A 24,792-nucleotide genomic window follows, 5' to 3' on the forward strand; every position below is an offset into this window, starting at 1 on the left:
CCAGAGGAATGTGAGATCCAGTTAGAAATGCCAATTTGCGGTACCCTTGGTGAGGTTGTGCGATTTTTCTGCAAACCTGGCAAAAGTGCATGAAAAAGTGAAGAAACCATCCTGGACACCCAAAAAGTGACAACTGAGATAGCAGGACCATATAGAAGGCTGTTAGAGGCCATAGGGAAAGTACTGGAGGTTTTTAAAACGTGTCACATTAAAGTTTCTCGCATTTTGGGGTACAGAAAAATGTCTGTGTAGTGATTTTCCATGTTTTAATACTGTTTTGTAAAAAGTAGGCATAAACACTTATATACAAGTTCAAAACCCCCTCTCCCATCAGTACACCTCAGTGTATCTGTCCTTATTTAACCCATTACTGAGATTACTGAAATTTACCCGAAAACTGACATACCTTTATTGGCCAAATTACAGTACACTATTTAAATGCCTCACATGATTATTCATAGGGAGGGGTGCACACCAGAGGTTCTGCAATGTATCCTGACATTTTTTGCTTTAACCACTTAACAGACAATTTTTTTTCCAAAAACCACTCAGGAATTGTAGGTTTTTTAAAAGAAGTGAATTAGGTGAAGAACATGTATTTAACTTTATCTAAAATGATTTTAGAAAAAGAAAAGGTTTTTTTTTTGTTTGATTTTTGTAAAAAAAAAACATATCCCTTCCCCCCAAACATTGGAACATCGGTCGGCACCATCAAAATATCGGGAACATAAGAAACATTTTAACAGTCGGGACAGCCACCAGGTTCACAGAGGGTGCTTGGGGAGTTACTTTACACGGGTATGGGTCGTTGGGTAGACACAACTTAGGTCGACAGTCATTAGGTCGACCATGGAAGATCGACATGCATTATGTCGACAGGGACAATAGGTCGACATGGTCGTTAGGTCGACATGCACTAGGTCGACAGGTCAAAAGGTCGACATGGTTTTTAAAAACTTATTTTGGCGTAGTTTTCTTCGTAAAGTGACTGGGAACCCCAATTAGTGCACTGTGTCCCCTCGCATGGCTCACTTCCCTCGCCATGCTTCGGGCAAGGTTACCATCCCAATCGTAGTACACGTGGATTGTTAAGTATGAAAAAATCCCCAAAATGTGAAAAACTCATGTCGACATTTGGACCTGTCGACCTAGTACATGTTGACCTAATGATCATGTCGACCTATTGACCATGTCAACCTAATGCATGTCGACCTTCAGTGGTCGACCTAATGACTGTCGACCTAAGCTGTGTTGACCTAACGACCGTATCCCCTTTACACTTCCCCAGCTGCTGCTATTGTGTGCAGCCACTGGGTGCAGAGCCCTGCTGTGCTGACTGATCAGCAATGATCAGCAGCATGGCAAACACTGGGAGAAGTTTATCTTCCCTGCACTTGCAAACACTGCGTATCTGACTGGTCACATCCTGTGCGACGGAGTCAGATAAGGCTCTTGCTGGTGTGGTTAAGTAAAGATTTTTCCTACATTTTCACCTGCTCGGGATGGTGCATACGAAACAACATGAATTTCCTTGAGTTTGGAATTGGATTGCTAAAGGAATATGCAGTGCAAGTTTGTCAAGACTAGAGAACAGTTTGCAGGACCCAACTCGCACCTAATTGGATTAACCTCAATGTATCAAGTGGAAAGTTATGAACCACACTAGTTATGAGGTGGGAAGACTGCTGTAACTTTCTAAACTATGAAAAGTATACAGTGATATAATTTCCTCAAATCTGAAACAGGTTCAAAATCCACACACTTTAACCTATTAAATTTATTTCTTTATTAACAGTTTCTTTTATAGTGCAGCATATTCCATTGTGCTTTACAGTTGGAAACAATGATAGAACAACGGGGTAATAACAGACAGACATAGCGATATGCCCAGCTCTCTAGCCTACAGTCTACAGAGAGAATAGGCATTGATACACAAGGATGGGATCCGGTCAGCATACCGCCAATGAAGAAGTCGGCAGTTGGAATCCCGACACTTGCCACAAGACCGACATTGGGATCCCAACATAGATCACAATGCCATCGCCAGAAACCTGGCCGCTGGCATCCCGATAGAAAGTATGCCAGGGAGGGTTAGGGTTAGGCTGCTGGGGGACGTTAAAGGTTTGGTTTAGGATGTGGGGGGAGGGTTAGGCTGCAGGTGGGGAGGGTTAGGGGTATATGCAATTGCGGTCGAATTCCAGCAGTCAGACACCCTCCCGGCCGGGAGAACCACAAGTACCAGTATGCGGGGGGGGGGGGAACGGGCCCGCTGGTAACTGTAGTTCTAATGCAAAAAAAATACCCAAATAAAAACAGTACGCCATCCTTTGATGGGGAGGACAGCCTCGGGCTTCACCCCTGGCCCTTGGGTGGCTGGAGGGGGGGACCCCTTCATTTAAGGGGTCCCCACTCCTCCAGGGTACCCCGGCCAGGGGTGACTAGTTGGGGATTTAATGCCACGGCCGCAGGGACCGGTATAAAAGTGTCCCCCCGGCTGTGGCATTATCTCTCCAGCTAGTGGAGCCCGGTGCTGGTGTGAAAAATATGGGGGACCCCTACGTCTTTTGTCCCCCGTATTTTTTGCACCAGGACTGGATGCAGAGCCCGGTGCTGGTTGTTAAAATACGGGGGATCCTCTGTCAATTTCCCCCACGTATTTTTACAACCAGGACCGGCTCAAAGAGCCCGAGGCTGGTTATGCTTAGGAGGGGGGACCCCACGCATTTTTTTTCAGGATTTTAACCCATTCCCACCCCTTCCCACTGAAAAACATGCTCTGATCTCTCCATATTATTTTAGTCAGTAAAAAAAAAATATATTCTTTAAGAAAATATATAAAATAATACTTGTGGCTCCTAATAGACAAACCAAGTAGATAATCCCTTCTAATATAAATAGATATGCTATTAGCAATAAAAAAAAAACACAAAAACTCCCCATGTTTTTTTTTTTAATTATTAGATCCCGCCAGCAAAATGAGGCGGACTGAAATTGAAGAAATGACTGTCGAAAAGCACTGTTGTCGAATCGACATTCTTCAATTGAATATACTTTTGTCAAAAAGCCGCATTTTTATCATTGCAGACATGTCGAATTTGACAACTGTCGAATTGCAAAAAGTCGAGTCTGAAACTGCCGTTTTTTTGTCGAAAAGTACTGTATTGCATTGTCAAATCATTTTTTTGTGTCGAAAATGCCCTGTTTTTCGACATTTGCGGCAATTCGACCGCAATTGCATATGGCCCTTAGGCTCTAAGAAGGGGGGCTTGGGTTAGGCACTAAGGGGTATATGCAATTGCGGTCGAATTGGCGCAAATGTCGAAAAATGGGGCATTTTCGACACACAAAAAATATTCGACAATGCAGTATAGTACTTTTCGACAAAAAAACGGACTTTTCAAATTCGACTTTTTCAAATTCGACAGTTGTCAAATTCGACATGTCTGCAATGGTAAAAATGCGGCTTTTCGACAAAAGTATATTCAATTGAAGAATGTCGATTCGACAACAGTGCTTTTCGACAGTAATTTCGTCAATTTCATTCCGCCTCACTTTGCTGGCGGAATCTAATAAAAAAAATGTAAAACATAGGCCCTCATTCCGAGTTGATCGCTCGCAAGGCGATTTTAGCAGAGTTACACACGCTAAGCCGCCGCCTACTGGGAGTGAATCTTAGCTTCTTAAAATTGCGACCGATGTATTCGCAATATTGCGATTACTAACTACTTAGCAGTTTCAGAGTAGCTTCAGACTTACTCTGCCTGTGCGATCAGTTCAGTGCTTGTCGTTCCTGTTTTGACGTCACAAACACACCCAGCGTTCGCCCAGACACTCCCCCGTTTCCCCGGCCACTCCTGCGTTTTTTCCGGAAACGGTAGCGTTTTTTCCCGCACGCCCATAAAACGGCCTGTTTCCGCCCAGTAACACCCATTTCCTGTCAATCACATTACGATCGCCGGAGCGATGAAAAAGCCGTGAGTAAAAATACTATCTCCATTGTAAAATTACTTGGCGCAGTCGCAGTGCGAATATTGCGCATGCGTACTAAGCGGAATTTCACTGCGATGCGATGAAAAATACCGAGCGATCAACTCGGAATGAGGGCCATAGTTTTTTAGTGTTTTTTTATTGCTATTAGCATATCTAGTTATATTAGAAGGGATTAGGTACTTGGTTTGTCTATTAGGATTTACAACTATTATTTATATATTTTTTAAAATAATATTTTTTTTTTAACTGACTAAAATTGAGAGAGCATGGTTTTCAGTGGGAATGGGTTAAAATTTAGAAAAAAAAGTGTGGAGTCCCCCCTCCTAAGCATAACCAGCCTCGGGCTCTTTGAGCCGGTCCTAGTTGTAAAAATACGGGGGGGAAATGGACAGGGGATCCCCCGTATTTTTAGAACCAGCACCGGGCTCTGCGTCCGGTCCTGGTGCAAAAAATACGGGGGACAAAAAGCGTAGGGGTCCCCCGTATTTTTTTAACCAGCACCGGGCTCCACTAGCTGGAGAGATAATGCCACAGCCGGGGGACACTTTTATACCGGTCCCTGCGGCCGTGGCATTACCCCCCCCCAACTAGTCACCCCTGGCCGGGGTACCCTGGAGGAGTGGGGACCCCTTAAATGAAGGGGTCCCCCCCTCCAGCCACCCAAGGGCCAGGGGTGAAGTCCGAGGCTGTCCCCCTCATCCATGGGCTGCAGATGGGGTCTGATAGCCTTGTGTAAAATCAAAGAATATTGTTTTTTGCAGAAGAACTACAAGTCCCAGCAAGCCTCCCCCGCAAGCTGGTACTTAGAGAACCACAAGTACCAGCATGCAGGGGTAAAATGGGCCCGCTGGTAACTGTAGTTCTTCTGCATAAAAAATACCCAAATAAAAACAGGACACGCACACCTTGAAAGTAAAACTTTATTACATACATGCCGACACACACATACTTACCTATGTTGACACGCCGACTCTGGCCACGTCTCCAAGTAGAATCCGGGGTACCTGAAAATAAAATTATACTCACCTAAATCCAGTGTGTCCTGTTCTTTTTTTTGTAATCCACGTACTTAGCAAAAAAAACAAACCGCATTTACAGGGACCACGCACTGAAAGGGGTCCCATGTTTACACATGGGACCCCTTTCCCCGAATGCTGAGACCCCCAGTGACTCCTGTCACAGAGGGTCCCTTCAGGCAATCAGGGAGCGCCACGTCGTGGCACTCTCCTGATTGGCTATGCGCGTCTGAGCTGTCAGACAGCGCATCGCACAGCCTCTCCATTATCTTCATTGGTGGGAACTTTGCGGTGAGCGGTGAGGTCACCCGCGGTCAGCGGCTGACCGCGAGTAACCTCACCGCTGACCGCAAAGTTCCCACCATTGAAGATAATGGAGAGGCTGTGCGATGCGCTGTCTGACAGCTCAGACGCGCATAGGCAATCAGGAGAGTGCCACGACGTGGCGCTCCCTGATTGCCTGAAGGGACCCTCTGTGACAGGAGTCACGGGGGGTCTCAGCATTCAGGGAAAGGGGTCCCATGTGTAAACATGGGACCCCTTTCAGTTCGTGGATCGGGTATGCGGTTTGTTTTTTTGCTAAGTACGTGGATTACAAAAAAAAGAACAGGACACACTGGATTTAGGTGAGTATAATTTTATTTTCAGGTACCCCGGATTCTACTTGGAGACGTGGCCAGAGTCGGCGTGTCAACATAGGTAAGTATGTGTGTGTCGGCATGTATGTAATAAAGTTTTACTTTCAAGGTGTGCGTGTCCTGTTTTTATTTTGGTATTTTTTTGCAGAAGAACAACAGGTACCAGCAGGCCCGTTTTACCCCCGCATGCTGGTACTTGTGGTTCTCCAAGTACCAGCTTGTGGGGGAGGCTTGCTGGGACTTGTAGTTCTTCTGCAAAAAACAATATTCTTTGATTTTACACAAGGCTATCAGCACCCCATCCGCAGCCCATGGATGGGGGGGACAGCCTCGGGCTTCACCCCTAGACCTTGGGTGGCTGGAGGGGGGGACCCCTTCATTTAAGGGGTCCCCACTCCTCCAGGGTACCCCAGCCAGGGGTGACTAGTTGGGGGGGTAATGCCACGGCCGCAGGGACCGGTATAAAAGTGTCCCCCGGCTGTGGCATTATCTCTTCAGCTAGTGGAGCCCGCTGCTGGTTAAAAAAATACGGGGGACCCCTACGCTTTTTGTCCCCCGTATTTTTTGCACCAGGACCGGGCGCAGAGCCCGGTGCTGGTTCTAAAAATACGAGGGATCCCCTGTCCATTTTTCCCCGTATTTTTACAACCAGGACCGGCTCAAAGAGCCCGAGGCTGGTTATGCTTAGGAGGGGGGACCACACGCAATTTTTTTCTGTTTTTTAACCATTTTTGCGCCGTCGGAAAAGTCGAATCCAGGACGCACTTATCCGTCAATTGGTCCGTTTTTCGACAGCGGGACTGTCGAATCCGTTTTTTATTGAATATGTCGAATTCTGGCACCCGCCGGCCGGAATTCGACGGTCGAATTGTGTCGAATTTAAAAAGGGCAAAAAAAAAGCCGCAATTCGCCCGGAATTGCATATACCCCCAAGTGGGAAAGGGTTATGGTTAGGATGTGAGGAGGGAAGATTAGGGTTAGGTGCCACTGGAGAGGGTTAGGTTAGGTGGGGGGGGGGGGGGGGGGGGGTTAGGGTCAGGCTGCAGGGAGGGAGTGTTGGGGGGGAACGGGGAGGGTTAGCATACTTACCTAGTAGGTGCAGGAATAGTGCGAATTGAGATGCAGATGTTGGTATTCTGATCGCTGGAGACTAGAGGAGAGTGTAATTGTGTGTGGTAGGGCATTCCACAGAGTAGGTGCAGCTTGAAGAAAGTCCTGCAATCATGAATGGGAGCGAGTAATACTGTAAGTGGGGAATAGATACACAAATCTTGTGCAGAGTGCAGGGGTCGGGTTGGGTGATATTTTGAAATAAGAAAAGAGATGTATTGTGTGTTGGGGAGATACTCAGAAATACAAACCTGGCTGAATAAACAATATGTTATCCTGAGATTATGAATTAAAAGGTGAGAAAATAATAGAAGCCTTGCTTGATGGGGTATCTTGCTACTATTATAATTACCCAGGGAATGTATAATAATGTTTCTCTTTAGTCTTAGAGGACACTGGGGTCCACATTAGTACCATGGGGTACAGACGGGTCCACTAGGAGCCATGGGCATTTTAAGAAACCAATAGTGGCTCCTCCCTCTATGCCCCTCCTACCAGATTCAGTTTAGAAAATGTGCCCGGAGGAGCCAGTCACGCTTTGGAGAGCTCCTGAAGAGTTTTCCACCTTTATTTTAAATGTTTTTTTTTTTTCAGTCAGGTCTGTTTTGGCAGCAGTCTGACTGCTTCGTGGGACTTAGGGGGGAAAACGGCCCAACTTCCTTACAGTTAATGGTCCAGTTTCTCTGCTGACAGGACACTGAGCTCCTGAGGGAGCCATTCACAAGCCACACCACGGCACAGCGTACCCTCCCGCAGCACGCCGCCACCCCCTAACAGTGCCTGAAGACAGAAGAGTGGTGAGTACAGCGCCGGCATCCCAGTTAGTGGGTTGCTGGCGGGAATGGCGGCACAAGGGCTGGAGCACAGCTCTGAGTACAGGCTGCGCTCCAGGGGGCTCAGAAGGCACACACCGCAGTGTGTCCCGCTGTGAGGGGTGCGCTGAGCCACCATTGATACCCACACTGGCCACAACTATCTAACAGGGGTTTTAACCCTTGGTTGGACATTATATTACCACAGGCCAGTATAATAAAAGCGGGAAGCCGCGTGCCATTAGAGGGGGCGGGGCTTCACTCAGAGCGGGTCCTACAGCTCCCCAGCGACATTTTCCCTCTGCAGCTCATACAGGCAGCATTCACAGTGAAGCGCAGCTCCTCCGCAAGGACTCCAAGTCTACTCTGCGGTACCAGGGGGTGTTAGTAAAGGGGGCGAGCAGTGTTAAGATTATAAGCACTACTGAGGTGTTAGTTCTTGCGACCCAGCTAAGTTTAACTTTTGCTAAAGGGGCGCTGTGTGGCTTGCTCTGACTCCTGTGTCTCTCTGACGACCCTGCCTACATATACTGTGTTTTCACCTGGTGTCTGTGTGTGGGTGTCCCTGCACAATCATGTCCAGGCACTGTGTTTCTTGTACAGCGGAATGTCTTTCATCCCCTGGGGACTCACTACCCTGTTCCCAGGATAGTGCTCACTCCCAGTGCAGTGGGGCTGAACCCCCATGGTTAGCTTCCATAAAAGGGATGATTTGTAATATTTCCACTAAACTGTCTCATAATGAGAAGGAGACACAATTCTTACGGCAGTCTATGGATGACCTGATAAATAAAGATTCAGCTCACATGCCTGCGTCTCAAGACCTCGCCATTTGCCCACAAAAGCGTATTCTGGCCAAAATCATGCAGGATGATACTGATCCTGATACATCAGATCCAGAGGAGGGTGAAGTGGATGCGAGAGGGGGATATGCTATCCTGTCACAGGGAATTTGGGCCCTCATTGAGGCTATCAGGACTCTGCTAACTTTATGGTGGAAGCCATAAAAGAAATTGGTGTGCTCAACGCACGCACCACTGCCATGACAGTGTCAGCATGCAAGTGATTGTGGCTATATAGCACAGGGATACAGACTGGAGTTTCAGGAACTCCCATCTCCCAGATTCTTCAAATCCGGCTTACCAGCTTCTCCAGACGCCAGTTCGACCTTACAAGCAGCAATTCAAAAACTGGTACTGACTCAGGTCATTGTTCCAGTTCCTCTACACCTGCAAAACAAAGGTTTTTATTCCAACCTGTTTGTGGTACTGAAACCGGACGGTTCGGTAAGGCCCATTTTAAACCTCAAGTCACTGAACCCATACTTATGGGTGTTTAAGTTCAAGATGGAGTCTCTGCGAGCGGTGATCTCAGGTCTGGAGGAGGGGGAATTCATGTTGTCTCTCGACATCAAGGATGCGTACCTACACATTCTGATTTGGCCGCCTCATGAGGCATATCTGTTTGCACTGCAGGACTGTCACTTTCAGTTTCAGGCCCTGCCATTTGGCCTCTCCACGGCACCGAGAGTTTTCACCAAGGTGATGGCAGAGATGATGTTTCTCCTCCGCAAACAGGGAGTGAACATCATACCATACCTGGATGACCTGCTGATAAAAGCGCCTTCCAGGGAGAGGTTGTTGGACAGCATTGCCTTCTCAACCAGGCTTCTCTAGGATCACGGGTGGATTCTGAACCTGTCAAAATCCCACCTGGAACCTACATGGAGGCTTCCATTCCTACGAATGATCCTGGATACAGAGGAACAAAAGGTGTTCCTTCCGTTGGAAAAGGCATTGTGTCAGGAATCTGCATTCTCCGTCGCATCACTACTGTGGAACTACAGTTTTCAGTCTACTGCAGCCTGGAGTACACAGTGCTTCAGCTAACTCACAGCTGTTCTGAACACCCAATCCAGCGGGGTGTGTTCTCACAGAGATGCAACATCCAATCATCACAGACCAAGGGGTATAAACTCTAGTTCCTGGCTCAGTCTCATCGCCTTGGACAACACGTTACATTCTGTGAACAGGCGTCTCCTGTTTGCAGTCCTCTGTTTGCAGAGATACCCCTGTGTATTGGACCTGTGGAACTACAGGTCCCAGCCATTCCAGTTCCGTTCCAGTTCCAGGTTGCAGTCTTCAATCCTTTGTTTCCAGCAATCTCCTATTTCTGGCATCTCCAAGTTGTTTCCCTGTTCCAGTGTTCCTGTGAAACTACAAGTACCAGCAACCACTCCAGCTCTCCTGCGAGTCACATTCAGTGTGCAAGTTCCTGTGTTCCAGTCTCCAGTCTTCATTGTTCCAGTTTGCTACAAACTCCAGTACAGTCCGCACACCAATTTGCAGTAAGAGACTCTCCTCAGGTGTTTTTCAGTTCTCAGCCTGTGCACCTAATTACCAGCATTCCACTCTGTGCATTGCCTTTAGCACTTAACATCTTGCTGTGTTAGGACTGTCTCCTGCTAGGGCCTTGCTTGGCTTAAAGACGTATGCTTCTACAGAGACTGTGTGCTTTGATTGCTATTCGTTATATACCAGAGTTTTGTTTGCTGCATCTGATTTCAGTATTGCCTTATCATTTATATCAAGTTTCAAGTTCATCTACATTGTTCATGTGTTACCAGTGACTTTTGCAACATTCATTTAATCGGACTAAGTTATCATTCATTATTCCTGTCATCCGTTATATCAGTTGTTCAGTTGCTGTGTTATCCCTGTGTGATAATAAATATCAAGCGCTCATGCGCAGGACTTTCCTTCAGTCTCTCCGTTTCCTCTATCACACCTACACTGACCCACTAGTGCCCCCTCCGGGGACAGACAAAGTTACAGAATCGTGACACATTGGTAATACAGTCAGTGGTGTGGGATGTCCTAAAACCAATCCGGATATCGGTGCATCTGTGCATTCGCCTTCTGGGGAAAATGGTAGCCTCTTACGAGGCTCTGCAGTATGGAATGTTTCATGCCAGGCCATTCCAGCTGGATCTGTTGGACAAATGGTCTGGATGACATCTTCACATGCACTAGAGGATATGTCTGTCGCCAAAAGCCAGGATTTCTCTTCTCTGGTGGCTCCAGACTTCTCACCTGACCGAGGGTCGACGGTTCGGTATTCAAAATTGGATTCTGCTAACCACGGATGCAAGCTTTAGAGGTTGGGGAGCAGTCACTCAGGGGGAACAGTTCCAAGTAAAATGGTCAAGTCAGGAAGCCATTCTCCCGATCAACATTCTGGAACTAAGGGCCATATACTACACCCTTCTACAGGCATTGCATCTTCTTCAAGATCAAGCCATTCAGGTTCAGTCGGACAATGTGACGGCCATAACGTACATAAACCAACAGGGCGGAACGAAGAGCAGAGCTGCAGTGTCAGAGGTAAAATAATTCTACTCTGGACAGAAAGACGCACGGTGGCGCTGTCGGCCATCTTCATTCTGGGAGTAGACAACTGGGAAGCGGACTTCCTCAGCAGACACGACCTCCATCCAGGAGAGTGGGGCCTTCACCCGCAGCTGTTCGAGTCCTTAACAAGTCTGTGGGGAATTCCACAGATAGACATAATGGCCTCTTGTCTCAACAAGAAGCTAAAGCGCTATTGTTCCAGGTCGAGGGACCCACAAGCAGTGGTGGTGGACGCTCTGGTGACTCCATGGGTTTACCAGATGGTTTACGTGTTTCCACCTCTTCCTCTAATCCGAAGAATTCTCAAGAGAATAAAAAGGGAAAAGGTCCAAGAACTTCTCATTTCTCCAGATTGTCTGAGAAGGGCCTGGTACGCGGATCTACTGGAGTTGCTCCTGGAGGACCCGTGGCCTCTACCTCTGCTAGAGGATCTTCTGCAACAGGGGCCATTCGTCTGTCAAGACTTACTGTGGCTACGTTTGACGGCATGGAAGTTGAACGTCAGATTTTAGCCCCGAAAGGCATTCCGAACATGGTTATTCCAACCCTGATCCAAGCAAGGAAAGGGGTAATGTCTAAACATTAACACTGAATTTGGAAAAAATATGTCTCGTGGTGTGAAAACAGGAAATTTCCTGCAGTGGAATTTCAACTGGAACGTTTTCTCCTTTTTCTACAGTGTGGATGAGGGCCTACGTTTGGGCTCCTTGAAAGTCCAGATTTCGGCCTTGTCCATTTTCTTCCAGAAACAATTGGCTTCCCTCCCTGAGGTTCAGACATTCTTGAAGGGTGTTCTGCACATTCAACCGCCCTTTGTGCCTCCCACGGCACCTTGGGATCTTAACGTGGTGTTGCAGTTTCTGCAATCGGACTGGTTTGAACCTTTTACAGGAGGTTGACGTTAAGTTTCTTACGTGGAAGACTGTTACATTGTTGGCCTTGGCTTCCACAAGGTGTGTGTCCGAACTGGGGGCGTTGTCTCACAAAAGCCCCTATTTGTTTTTTCATGAGGATAGAGCTGAACTCAGAACTCGTCAGCAATTTCTTCCTAAGGTGGTGTCTGCGTTTCATATCAACCAACCTATTGTGGTTCCAGTGCTTACTGACACCTCTGCTACCTCAATGTCCCTGGATATTGTGAGGGCTTTGAGGATCTACGTGAAGAGGACAGCTCGTCACAGAAAATCTGACTCGCTGTTTGTTCTCTCTGATCCCAAGAAAATTCGATGTCCTGCTTCAAAGCTGCATATTGCTCGCTGGATTAGTTTTACTATCCAGCAGGCTTATTCATCTGCAGGATTGCTGGTTCCTAAAAGTACAGGCCCACTCCACTAGGTCAGTGGGTTCTTCCTGGGTGGCTGCCTGGAGTGTCTCAGCTCTACAGCTCGGCCGAGCAGCTACTTGGTCAGGATCGAACATGTTTGCTAAGTTCTACAACTTCGATACTTTGGCCTCTGAGGACCTTCAGTTTGGTCAATCAGTTCTGCAGGAACCTCAGCACTCTCCCACCCGGTTTGGGAACTTTGGTACATCCCCATGGTACTAATGTGGACCCCAGTATCCTCTAGGACGTAAGAGAAAATAGGATTTTAGTTACCTACCGGTAAATCCTTTTCTCGTAGTCTTTAGAGGATACTGGGCGCCCGCCCGGTGCTTCGTTTTTCTGCATTGTTACTTGGTTAAGTATTATTGTGGGTTCAGCCGTTGCTGTTCTTGTTTAAGTTTGGTTAGCATGGCTTCCTCTTGTTTGTGTGTGCTGGTTCGAATCTCACCACTGTTCAGTTAAATCCTTCTCTCAAAGTATGTCCGTCTCCTCGGGCACAGTTTCTAGACTGAGTCTTTTCGGAGGGGCATAGAGGGAGGAGCCAGCCCACACTATTGATTTCTTAAAGTACCCATGGCTCCTAGTGGACCTGTCTATACCCCATAGTACTAATGTGGACCCCAGTATCCTCTACGGACGACGAGAAAAGGATTTACCGGTAGGTAATTCAAATCCTATTATCCCCATATAAGAACAATATTCTATAATATACTGGAGACATCAATTTCGACAATGGACCATCTGAATTTACTGCACAATAACAAATGACTCTTTATCAATTAGATGTTAGACAACTGCAGCTTACTTCTAGATACTGCCCAGGAATGCTCAGCATATTTCCAACACGTTGTGCATCTCAGTTGCAACTGCACCTGTGTGTGTAAACACAATGCTCACCACATGCACTGTGCATATGAACATTAGCATTGTATGTGATTTACACTCAGCTCCTAAATCCTAAACCAGTAGCTCCCAATGCAGATACAGGTACACTGCCGATTTCCCAGCAACTGATGGTCCAGCACCATTTTTAATCCAGACACATTTTCTATGCATTGGCACTGCGAGGAAGTGTCAGTGTTATGGCTTCAGGGAACAGTGCAAGTGACAGTGGTGCTGTTATGGCTTCCAGGAACAGTTCAATAATAATAATAATAATGCATAATTAGAAGGTCCAATATGTATTTAAAGCTATTTAAGGGATCGGTATGAAATACCTCCAATCAAAATCCCGACGGTCGAATTCCCGTCACCAATTGACCGACAAGGTCAAAATCCCGACAAGGTCAAAATCCCGACATGGACAAAATACCGACATTTAAAATACAGACAAGGTCAAAATACCGACATGTAAAATACAGACAGGTCAAAATACCGACATGCGTTTTTCGTTGTTTTTGTGTGTGTGTATGTCAACATAGGTCGACATGGACACCATATAAGTGTACCGCGTCCCCTCGCATGGCTCGCTGCGCTCACCATGCTTCGGGCACGGTGCCTCGATGCGCTCAGCACACTATTATATTCCCCCTCCAGGTCCACTAGGATGGTAAAGTATGAACAAGTCGGTTTCAATGAAAAAAATCATGAAAAACTCATGTCGGTATTTTCACCTGTCAGCATTTTACATGTTGGTATTTTGACCTTGTCTGTATGTTAAATGTCTGTATTTTGTCCATGTCGGGATTTTGACTTTGTCCGGATTTTGACCGTCGGTCAATTGGTGTCGGTATTTCGACCGTCGGGATTTTGATTGGAGGTAAATTGACTGCATCCCCTATTTAAAGTTAGTCTGGCAAAATGTATAATCCGGCACAATGCTGGAACCACAGGTGCCGGAAAATCCATAGTATACATGTACTACTGTATATACTGACTGCCACGTTTCACCTTCCACACAGACTTTTTCCTAGCATGAAACTTCCTTCCATGTTTTATATATTATTTTTGATGCAGCTATGTCTTTTCATGCATTGTACAATGGTTTTCCTTACTAATTGCAGAAGCAATCATAATTATGTACACTGAATTTGTTTTTGAATGATTTTAGTGCATGTTTTAAACCTGAATAATGCTCATTAACATTTGGATTCTTTTCACAGATCATAGGTCCTCCCGGTCCACCAGGACCCCATGGACCTCCAGGCCCAATGGTAAGAAGATGACACATAATATATTTAATCTTTTTTTATTTTTTTTAAATCATTGAAAATTTAGAAGGTTATATAATAGGTTCTGAGATTATGGAACCAGTGTGATGTTCATATGTTTGCCCTACAGTTAGAGCAGCAATCAGTTCTAAGACAAAACCATCCTACTGTAACTTACAGTATTGCTGCTTTATATTTAGCAGTGAACTCGCCAAAATCACACTGGTTCCAGTAACAGAACCTATTGCATAACTCCCTTTATACTGTATTTGTTAACTATAGTTTTACCAACTATGTAATAGACAGAACACTTACATTAACAATACCTCATATAACTATGTTATTATCCAGAGTTCCAATTAAAAGACTCTATAAGACATTCTGTAAATGGCTGTCCAGTTTATGTTACATTTATTGGCATCACTACATTGGCTGGTAGTAAATATATCAATACCCATATACAGGCAAATATATATATATATATATATATATATATATATATATAATATATTCACACAGTATATATAGGCAGGCATATATATCCCCTGAATGTTATGCATGCATTTTAATGTGTATATTCTTTGGAATTTACTGAAGAGTATTTATAGAATTTTACATTAGATTGAACTCACTTTCATTTTCTAACCAAAATACTCTACGTTGTGCACATCTGGTAAATAATAGTTTTATGAAAATTGCGAAAAATCAATGATCTATAAATGATTTCTCTGTATTTTGATAGAAAATGACATATTTGCATATTTTATTTTAGGGACCACATGGACTTTCAGGTTCAAAGGTAAGTGCATATAATTTAGTTTTATTTGTAAGGAATGCGAACAGCATGAATTTGTGTAAAATGTACTTTTATTATTGCATGTTTTTATGTAATGTGTATGTAATGTCTAATATGTGTTTTATGTACTGTCTATAAATCTTTAAGCTCAAATACTGTAAGCTAAGCAAAATAATACATTAAGTTAAAAAGCTTTGACAATATGAATTCAATGAAGCGTATGTCTATAATGGATTAATTTTATTTGTTAATTCAAATGTTAAAGAAGTATTTTACATAGTGTCACTTGATCAGTCATTTGCTACAAAAAAATATTATTTATTATTATTATTATTATTATTATTATTATTATGTGTTTGCACTTTGCATACAAAATGTAATGTGCAATTAATGTCTAGAGAAATATTGTACACTTAGACATATTGTTAGTTAATGGAATTGGTGTCCTTATGTACCATACTTTTTGGACAAACACACTGTAGATTAATATATATTTATTTACAATTCATACAACTTTGATTAATGAAAAATCTAAACCTACATTGAAAAAAATTTGGGGTGGAAAATGGGCTATTCCCAATATTGTTCTAGGTGTAGGAGGTAGAGCTGGATATAAGAAACCAATATATAAAACTGTAGTATACAAGCACAGATGTGATCTCCATTGACGCAGAGTATTTTTTAAAAATTTTTTTAGAAAGTGAGCTTAAAGGTTTGTTACAGTCAAACTGTACATTCCAGTGTGTTTCTGTATAAACTGACCAAAGTAAACAAAACTCTAGTTTTTATGCTTCAACCAGGTGTACATTCCTTTGGCTGACAAGATTAAACATTAATCGTATATAGGCATGAAACATTCTAAGTGAATATACTATCTGCATACTGAATATGGGTATTCACTGCATTATATTCAATTATATCTGAACAGAGCTACTTTTAATAACAAATGTATTAATTAATTAATAAATAAATAAAAAAGCAACATATGAAAATTTATTTTTACAGTGTTTGACACTGGCACATGATGGCCAATAGATTCTGTAATTTCTTCCTAAATTAAGGGCATCTGGTTTTGCTGCACATTTGGAATGCTAGTCCTCTAAGCTACAAACCATCAGGTTCAGTAGCCTTTCTCTTGAAAAGCCATGTTTTGTGTACTTATTGGTACTGTTTAATACAAATTGGAATTTACAGCAGTAACTGAACCTCCTCTGTATCGGCTTGAACAGCCAACAAACAAAATTGGCATCTACTTTTACATTTAGGGTGAACCAGGGTTAAATGGTCTTAAAGGATTGAGGGGTGAGCCAGGTCAAAAGGGGGACAGAGGACCACTGGGTCTTCCAGTAAGTAAAACATCTATTCAATTTCACCTCAATCCATATGCTTCATATTCTTTTTATTTTAATGATTCCAGTGAATGGTGTACAGTATCATCATTATATATACATTTATATGGCAAAATGCAGGAGTGGAATAAAAGCACTATACTGTGTATATTGTGCCTCCCACTCACATAGTGTGTGTATCCATTCCCTGTACAGTGCTGCCATAACATGTCTGTTATCTGTGTACTTGTCCATATTAATGACGTTCTAGCATAGTAATCATGTCTGAGTTACATGTGTGTTATGTAAATGTGGATTTCTGATATGCTGTGAGCAAATAACAGTGTGCATATACAGTACCGTTAGCTTCTTCTCACTGATGCATGACTGAAATGTTTTATGAACCAATGTTGTATAACTATGTATCTACATTATTGCTATAATATTGGCAGTATTTAGTTTAACTAATTTATGTATACACACTGTATAAGTTTCCAGCTACATCAGCTATGTGCAATATTTAAGGTTCTCTGCATTGTATAGAAGTTAAATCAGCAGTGTTTGTATAGTAATGTGTTGGTGAAATAAGGTTCAAGTTTAGGTACATACACACTGGCCGTTTTTGCCCAGCGTGTATGCACAGCGATGATGTGAACATCGCTGGCAGGAAAATAGCTCAGTGCATACACACTAAGCGATTTTTCCTGTGCCCAGCGATGTTCACGGGGGATGAACCACTTTCCACAGTAGGAGACTGCGGAAATGGTTCACTCGGCTGTTCAAACAGGCCGACGGACTGCGGTCGCCATCGATGATGCGGGAGCGCACATCTGCACTCACCACTCATCGCCCGCCCATACACACTGGACGAGTTTGAGCTCAAAGTAGCTCAAAACACCAAAAGTGAACTTCTTTGAGCTCAAAATCGGCTAGTGTGTATGGGCCTTTACTATCATTGTTTAGTAATAGAATTGGAAGAACAGGCACAATATGCACAGCATTTAAAAAATGTCTTTAGAAAGATTTCCTTACGCTAAATTGTTACTTGATTACCCTTAACTGAGGTAAAGCGAATGATCAATTAGAGAGGTGGGAAGGGATAATTATCTGCAGAGCACTATAAGTATACTTGCCTACTCTCCCGATATAGCCGGGAGGCTACCGAAAATCGCCCCCGCCCCCTGCCTCACAATGCCTGTAATGCACCATTTGCCGACACGTCCCCGCTCCAACCCTACCCAGCATCACCCCCTCCGCTACACCCCACTGCCATGCTAAGCTGGCTACCTCCTTCTGGAAGGGGCAGCAAGAATATCGGAGGACTGATATAGGATCACTCTATTGGAATGATAAATAAAGCATAAAGTGACATTCATAATATTGGCATTCATCATGTCATCATCGTAATGTCGATCATATTGATATTCATCATGTAGACAATGTTGAAAAGTCAACATGTTAGAATGTCAACATATCATCCCTGGTGGCCCAGCAAAAACTTACCTGCTCCTGGCATCTACAGGGGCTCCTGCATGGCTTCCGGGTCCTGACTGTCATGAGGCCATGACTTCCTGGTCAGACCTCCTATCCTCCATCCTACTGGTAAGTATTCCCTAACTCTTATCCCTAGCCCTCTCCCTAGTATCCAACCCTAACTCTCCCGTCCGCAGCCTAACCCTAATGTCAACATTCTGAGAATGTTGACATGTTGCCTTTCAATATTTTGACAATGTCAACATAGCTGACAACAGTATGAAGCTGGCGTGGTAAATATCGACCTAATAACTACATCCCCATAAAGGGGATGAAGTCATTACAAACGTGTTTTATTTGAATAATATACCCATTACTGTAATGGGCACAAAAATACATACAAACATGTCCGTATGCAGAATTTGTCACAGCTCGCAGAACAGGGGAGGGAAAGTGCAGGTGAACGTAGCATGCGCACAGTAAGGGCAAATGCATGATATTGCTACTGAGGTACTGTAGACTTAGACACAGGCATATATTGTATACATCTGTCAGGAGTGCATCTCTTGTGGGTGCCAGGGGGCTGATGCAAAGGTACACAGTGGTGATGATGATGAGGATGATAATTTGCATTACTGAATAGATATAACCATTTGGACTGTGTCAGGATAGAGACTTCCCATTTGATTTTTACAGAAGAAAACAACAGATCTTTGTTTTGAATTGAATTTCATTTAAATGAACTTATATTTTGATGAGTTTCTTTTATATTTTATATGAGGAAATGCAACTTTCACATTCATAAATAAAACTGTCTCTTGTGTATAAGACACTTCATCACTTTATTATTATTATTATTATTATTATTATTAAAAAATAAGTACTAACATCTCCAGGAAGCAGGGTCGGATTAAGGCTGATGGAGGCCCAGGGCAACAGAGGTTGTAGGGGCCCCCTCCACCACTACCATTGCTGGCAAAGGCACTCCCCCCCTTCCCCCCCCCCCCCACACACACACACACTCACGGAGAGCAGCACAGCACCACACGCACACAGTCAGCGCACCTCAGCAGATGGCATCTCACAGTCTCTAAATGACACTGACTCTGCACGTAGGAGCTCCTCAGCAGCCGCTGTTACTAAACAGCTGAGCTGTCGAATGGAGCCTCTTCCTGTTCAAAACGCAGTATGTGGGGGCCTTAATGTGTGGGGGCCCCGGGATGGCTGCCCCTTTTGTCCTTCCTTAATCCGGCTCAGGAAGCATACACACATATTATTACCATACTTGCCTACTTTTGAAAAAGCATTTCAGGAAGATTGTGAAAGTAACAACTAAAAGTTTCTTACATCCAAATGTAAATGAGCCCCAAACTTAGTAATATCTATTTGTTGAAGAAAAGACGCTGATATTTTTCAGGATTTGTTTGTGTATTGTGTTTTACAAGAGGTTCCATATACTGTAAGTGGCCACAAGAAACCTTATTTAAAATGCATGAATGCATGTAGCCATAGGGATCATTGGGGCAGATGTATTAACCTGGAGAAGGCATAAGGAAATGATAAACCAGTGATATGTGCGAGGTGATAAAGGCACCAGCCAATTAGATCCTAACTGTTAATTTACATATTGGAGCTGATTGGCTGGTGTGTTTACCACCTTGCACATATCACTGGTTTATCACTTCCTTATGCCTTCTCCAAGTTAATACATCTTCCCCATTGTGCCTTATAACCAATGCAGGGAAATAGCGCTGATGAGGCCATTTGAATGTATTTATCTCTGATTTCTTCCCCCCCCCAAGAATGTAATAGCTACATAGTGGGGGTAAGGTGTAATCAGGGAGATTGCTGGACTATTCAGGGAGTCAGGGAGATTGCTGCTATTTCAGGGAGTCTCCTACAGAATGAAGGAGGGTAGGCAACTATGATTATTACTCCTGAAGTTGACCTGGTGAATATCCATGTACATGTTTTCATATGTGTGCCTCTTCCTTCTTTTGGAGGTGCAAATGCCTTCAACTGCACGAGCCACAAAGTGTCTGTTTTATATTATGATGGCTCTTTTTGGATATAACAATATTGTACTGAATACTGGCTTTGAGTCCATTCTTATAGATCTTCTTTATTAAGGAAGAAATATATCCATTGTTGTAATTTCCAAAATGTCCACCAGGGGGCACAATAGCACTGAGCAAATGTTACATGCCACGAGTCATATAAGAAAAAAAAATGAGCACAATAATAAGTACATATTCCCACCCCACCTTCTTACATGAATTGTGGGGTCCCTGAGGAAAACACAAAGGCTCCATTTGCAGATGGCCACAGCAGATCATTAGGTCAGTCCCGTCTCCTGTCCCCTGTTCTTTCTTTACACCCATATAAGTTTCCAGTGTTTAAACTCCATGCTCCAGTCATTATTGCTATGGGACCATTGTGTTTGCATCCCAAAGCTGCATAATAGCAGCAGGAAGTAGGGTCACCTTAGTGATTGAACAGATGAGAGACCACTTGAGATGAGGTGTCGAGAAACGGCATGGAGGTAGTTTACTTTGTATGAAATGTCCACCCATTACTTGTAAGCTTACTATAACATAAACATGGATGCGGTATTTTTGTATGTCTTATATCTAACCTCTACCGCATCAAAGAACGGATTCATTTCCTGCTGAGCTGTACGGACTTACCAGCAGTGGGAAACCATCCGGCAATTTCTCAGTCTGTCTGGTCACCTGTATTGTGTGTTGTTCTTATTCTATATGTTCATCACCCACTAATGTCACGTTCTTGTCACCTATGTTATACCCATCGTCTGTACTTCCACCTAATCATAAAGGGAGCATCTGGCTTAGACGGAAAGCCAGGACCCAGGGTGAGTGTCTTGTATGTCTGTCCCCTGCTCAGCACTATATTACACTAAAGTTGACAAAAGACAGACATCACACAACTATACTAAATGGAGAAACTAATAGGGCAGGATGTTTTATGATACACAACTCAATATACATAGTGACTATTGGAAGTAAATTACCTATGGGTCATTCTTATAGCACTTTAATTGTACATATGTGACCTCATACCTGTACATCTAGCCTCAGTACATCACGCAGCACAAGATGCCTGCCAGGAGTCAGGCAGTAGAGAGCCTGGCTGGGCCCAGGTACTTTTCAGGGGGTGTAGCCTAATCATAGGAGGCGTGGCCATGCACCCTTAGAAAAAAATACTGAAAAAAATGTTATTTTAAACGCCTCCATGGCCACACTACTGCCCAGCACACAGCAGCATGTGCTGGGCTAAGGAGAAGAGCTGCAGCTGCTGCTGCCAGGTAAGGGGGTGGGGGCCCGGGGCCACCACAGGGCCCTCACAGGGCCCTTCCATCAAACCTGGGCCCGGGTAATTTGTACCCCCCTCTCTCGACACCACTGCCGGGAGTGAGCTGCCAGGTCCTATTCAACGCTGCCGTTGTCGGGCATCTTTTCTTGCTAAAATTGTGTTTTAGTCACAACGCAATTCAACTAGGATGCACCAGGAGACTGTGCGGATTCATTTGATACCCACACTTGTATATTGTGTGTGATTGAGTCTGTATATACGAAGCACAACAGAAAACAAGCTGTGGTTGCTACTGTACATTGTATTACTTTGTATGCTGAGTCAGAGACTCAGTCACACTCAGTGGCACGTTGTGACTAAGATGTATTTTCTGCAAAAAAAGATGCCTGATGCTAGCAGAGTCTTACAGCACCTGACGTGCTGAGAGAGGCAGTTTGATACGATTTCAGCAGTGATGTATATTGACACATCTATATTCTTATGACAGTGTGAGGCTGGGCCTTTTGCTGCAATCCTCATCTGCATTTATAAAGGAGTAGAGGAGGATTAGTTACCCACTGTCCATGTGGGTACAAAAATTTAGTTTTTTAAATGCAAAGTGAGGGCAGGATGTAATGGAGTCCGAGTTCACCTGATGTTGGGATGCCGGCTGAACTCAGACGTTTTTTTTAGAGGGACAATCATTTACAAGGTATGGTTAGGCCTTGCGAATGACTGCATCTTTAAAAAAATGTCAGAGTTTATCCGGCATCCCGCACGTCAGGCAAACTCTGACTCTGCATTCACAATAAGGGTGAAGTAGAGAACATTTCACTAAACCTTCATATTTTTATTGTCACTTTATGGCTCAGTGACATAATCTAAATTGATGAAAAAGTGAACAGCTTAGATTCACTTAGACAAACATATATACTGTATGTGTATGTATCTATGCACACATATTTACCAGGTAAACGCACTTGTAAACCTGTATATTCTGTATAGAAAAAGAAATATTCCTAAACAGGTTCTTTGCATTCAGTTACATGACAAATCCTTCAGTCTCTATGCAGATTAGAAAAGATCCTTTTGGAATGGCCTCAGTCTCTACTATCCTTTTGTTACTTCGAATCTTCAGCATGAACTCTTCCAGTACAGGCATGTATCTTTCTCTTCACTGTCTGGGGATGCCAAGTTCCAATCACTGCACCCGTTACAGCAGCAAGTTCTGGTTTGTTTGCTGTTAGTGCAGATAACACAAGTGGCAGGAAACTGATTACCTTGGAACAAAATAATTAGTTTATGTTCTGTCAGTTTTCATGTTTTTGTTCCTGTTTTTGTTTTGTGCTCTTGTTTGATGTATTCTGGATTGTGTATTTAACATGACGATTGCCATTTGACATGTCACCTCTGCATGATTCTTTCTAACAAATTATTTCTTTGTCAATACAACTTTGTATTTTCTGCATCGCTGCTGAACAGGGAGGGAAAAGATCCACCAATGAAACTTTTCTGGCAGACAAGATTTAATGATCTGTTTTGTTTTTCTTCTCAGGGCACGGATGGTCCACTTGGTCCTAATGGTCCTGCAGGTCCAAAAGGGGACAGAGTACGTATTTTTAGAAGATGTATTTATTTCTTTACTCTATCTGTCTGTCTGTCTGTCTGTCTGTCACTGCTAGGTGCCCTATCAGAGCCCTGTACTGGGAGGGATGGCCATGCTGTGAAGGTGTGACCATGACCCATTGAAAATAATTTTCAGTTTGGGGCCCATTTGCCAGTCAGAGTCCCATATCCCATTACAAATGTGAGTCGCTAAAATCAAACATGAATTTTAAGTGACTGTACCTTATATATTATGAATGTTTGTCTTGCAGGGTGAAAAAGGAGCTGTTGGTGATCCAGGGCCTAGAGGACCTTATGGTTTACCTGTAAGTCAAAAATGTTATACATTAAATGTTGAGGGTTCACTGTTCCACTATAGATAACCAAGATAGCTCAACATTGCACTAAATGAAAGGACTAATAAACAGATAGACATCAGGCTACAATACAGCTATATAGCAATATATGAAACACTTAAGTTTAAATAACATTTATCAGATGTTCGTATGCATGCTCAGGTTTATTTTATTATGAGGCTTATTAATTTTCAGCTAGTTTATTGGACATGACATATAGATGTGTCCTCATACATCTAGCCTCAATACACCATGCAGTGGGAGATGCCTGGATCAAGTGAGTAGACAGGTCCCGTGCAGCTCCGTTTTCGTTGGCCGTCTTTTTTTGCTGAAAATGTGTGTTAGTCACAATGCGATGCATCACTGATGCACTAGGAAACGGTGCTGATTATATTTATATGTGACACTTGTATACGTGTGTGTGATGGACACTGCATCGTAATGCAGATTCAGAGACTCAGCTGCACAGATATATAAGTGTTGCAGTGCAGTCTCCTGATGTATCCTAGCTGATTGCATTGCGACTGAGGTGCATTTATATAGAAAAAATATGCAAAAAGGGTGCCTCGTGCTAGCACAGTCTCCTGGGACATGACGTGCTATGAGGGGCTGTTTGACACAACTTCAGCAAAGATGTATGAGTACACATCTGTATGCCAGATGACCGCAGTCTCTGCCCCCAATTCTTCCCTCCGCCACTCTGGCTGCCCTGACCCCTTTCTGCTGTCACCTGTTACCACCACCTACACTGTTACATCTTTGACCTAAGTTCCCAACCCCCCCTCCAGCCCCCCCCCCCCCAGCTCCCTCTAGACCGCCCATTGAAACTTCCAGCTATGGTTACCGCTAACCTCTAACCCCTAACCTTCCCCCGCTGTAATTGTCGACATTATGACTCCATTTCAGTAGTACAGTACATACAACGTAAAATTCTACTTGTAATTCATAGTTGGTAACACACACAATCTTGGGTCAATCAGCTATGCTTTAAAGAGTTAACCCTTTAAAGGGGACTACAGTATTTATCAATAAATATTTGCAGGATGTCCCCTTAAAACATCTGTTTTTATTGGGTCTAAAACCCGATAGTTAATAAATATGCCCCAAACTGCACTAAAGCTGTGTCAGGAAGATGTCTGATTTTCACTGACCTCTAAACAGTTCTTAATGATATGAAAAAAATCACAACATTTTGCCCACTGTCAGTAAATGGGAGGTTTCTGTCCTCCCTGAGCTTGCCTTATGTTACCTGCATTACGGTTTGACATGTGTACCGCCCCAGTCATACTCCCCACCTTGTGCTGACAGCTGCCAGTCACCCTGCAGTTTTACGTTGTCACAGAAATGTTCTCAGGAGCACAGGGCCCGAGTCAGAGAACTGAAACGCTGGTGCCCTATTTTCTTCGTATGAAATTTTAGACAAAGGCAGAATCACGCACCAAAAATAGTCGCGACATGTCCACTTTTTTTGC

General features: G+C 43.8%; 1 protein-coding gene across 1 annotated transcript in view; it reads left to right on the forward strand.

Annotated features, from left to right (window-relative positions):
• LOC135049880 (collagen alpha-1(XXV) chain-like) overlaps positions 1-24,792 on the forward strand; it is a 267,395-nt gene that overhangs the window by 226,463 nt on the left and 16,140 nt on the right. Inside the window, exons 27-31 of the mRNA XM_063955838.1 lie at positions 14,403-14,453; positions 15,223-15,249; positions 16,512-16,592; positions 22,915-22,968; positions 23,237-23,290. Of these exons, the coding sequence (XP_063811908.1) occupies positions 14,403-14,453; positions 15,223-15,249; positions 16,512-16,592; positions 22,915-22,968; positions 23,237-23,290 (267 nt within the window). The remainder of the gene's footprint in view (positions 1-14,402; positions 14,454-15,222; positions 15,250-16,511; positions 16,593-22,914; positions 22,969-23,236; positions 23,291-24,792) is intronic.

The sequence above is a fragment of the Pseudophryne corroboree genome, chromosome 1, assembly GCF_028390025.1.
Source record: "Pseudophryne corroboree isolate aPseCor3 chromosome 1, aPseCor3.hap2, whole genome shotgun sequence".
NCBI lineage: Eukaryota > Metazoa > Chordata > Amphibia > Anura > Myobatrachidae > Pseudophryne > Pseudophryne corroboree.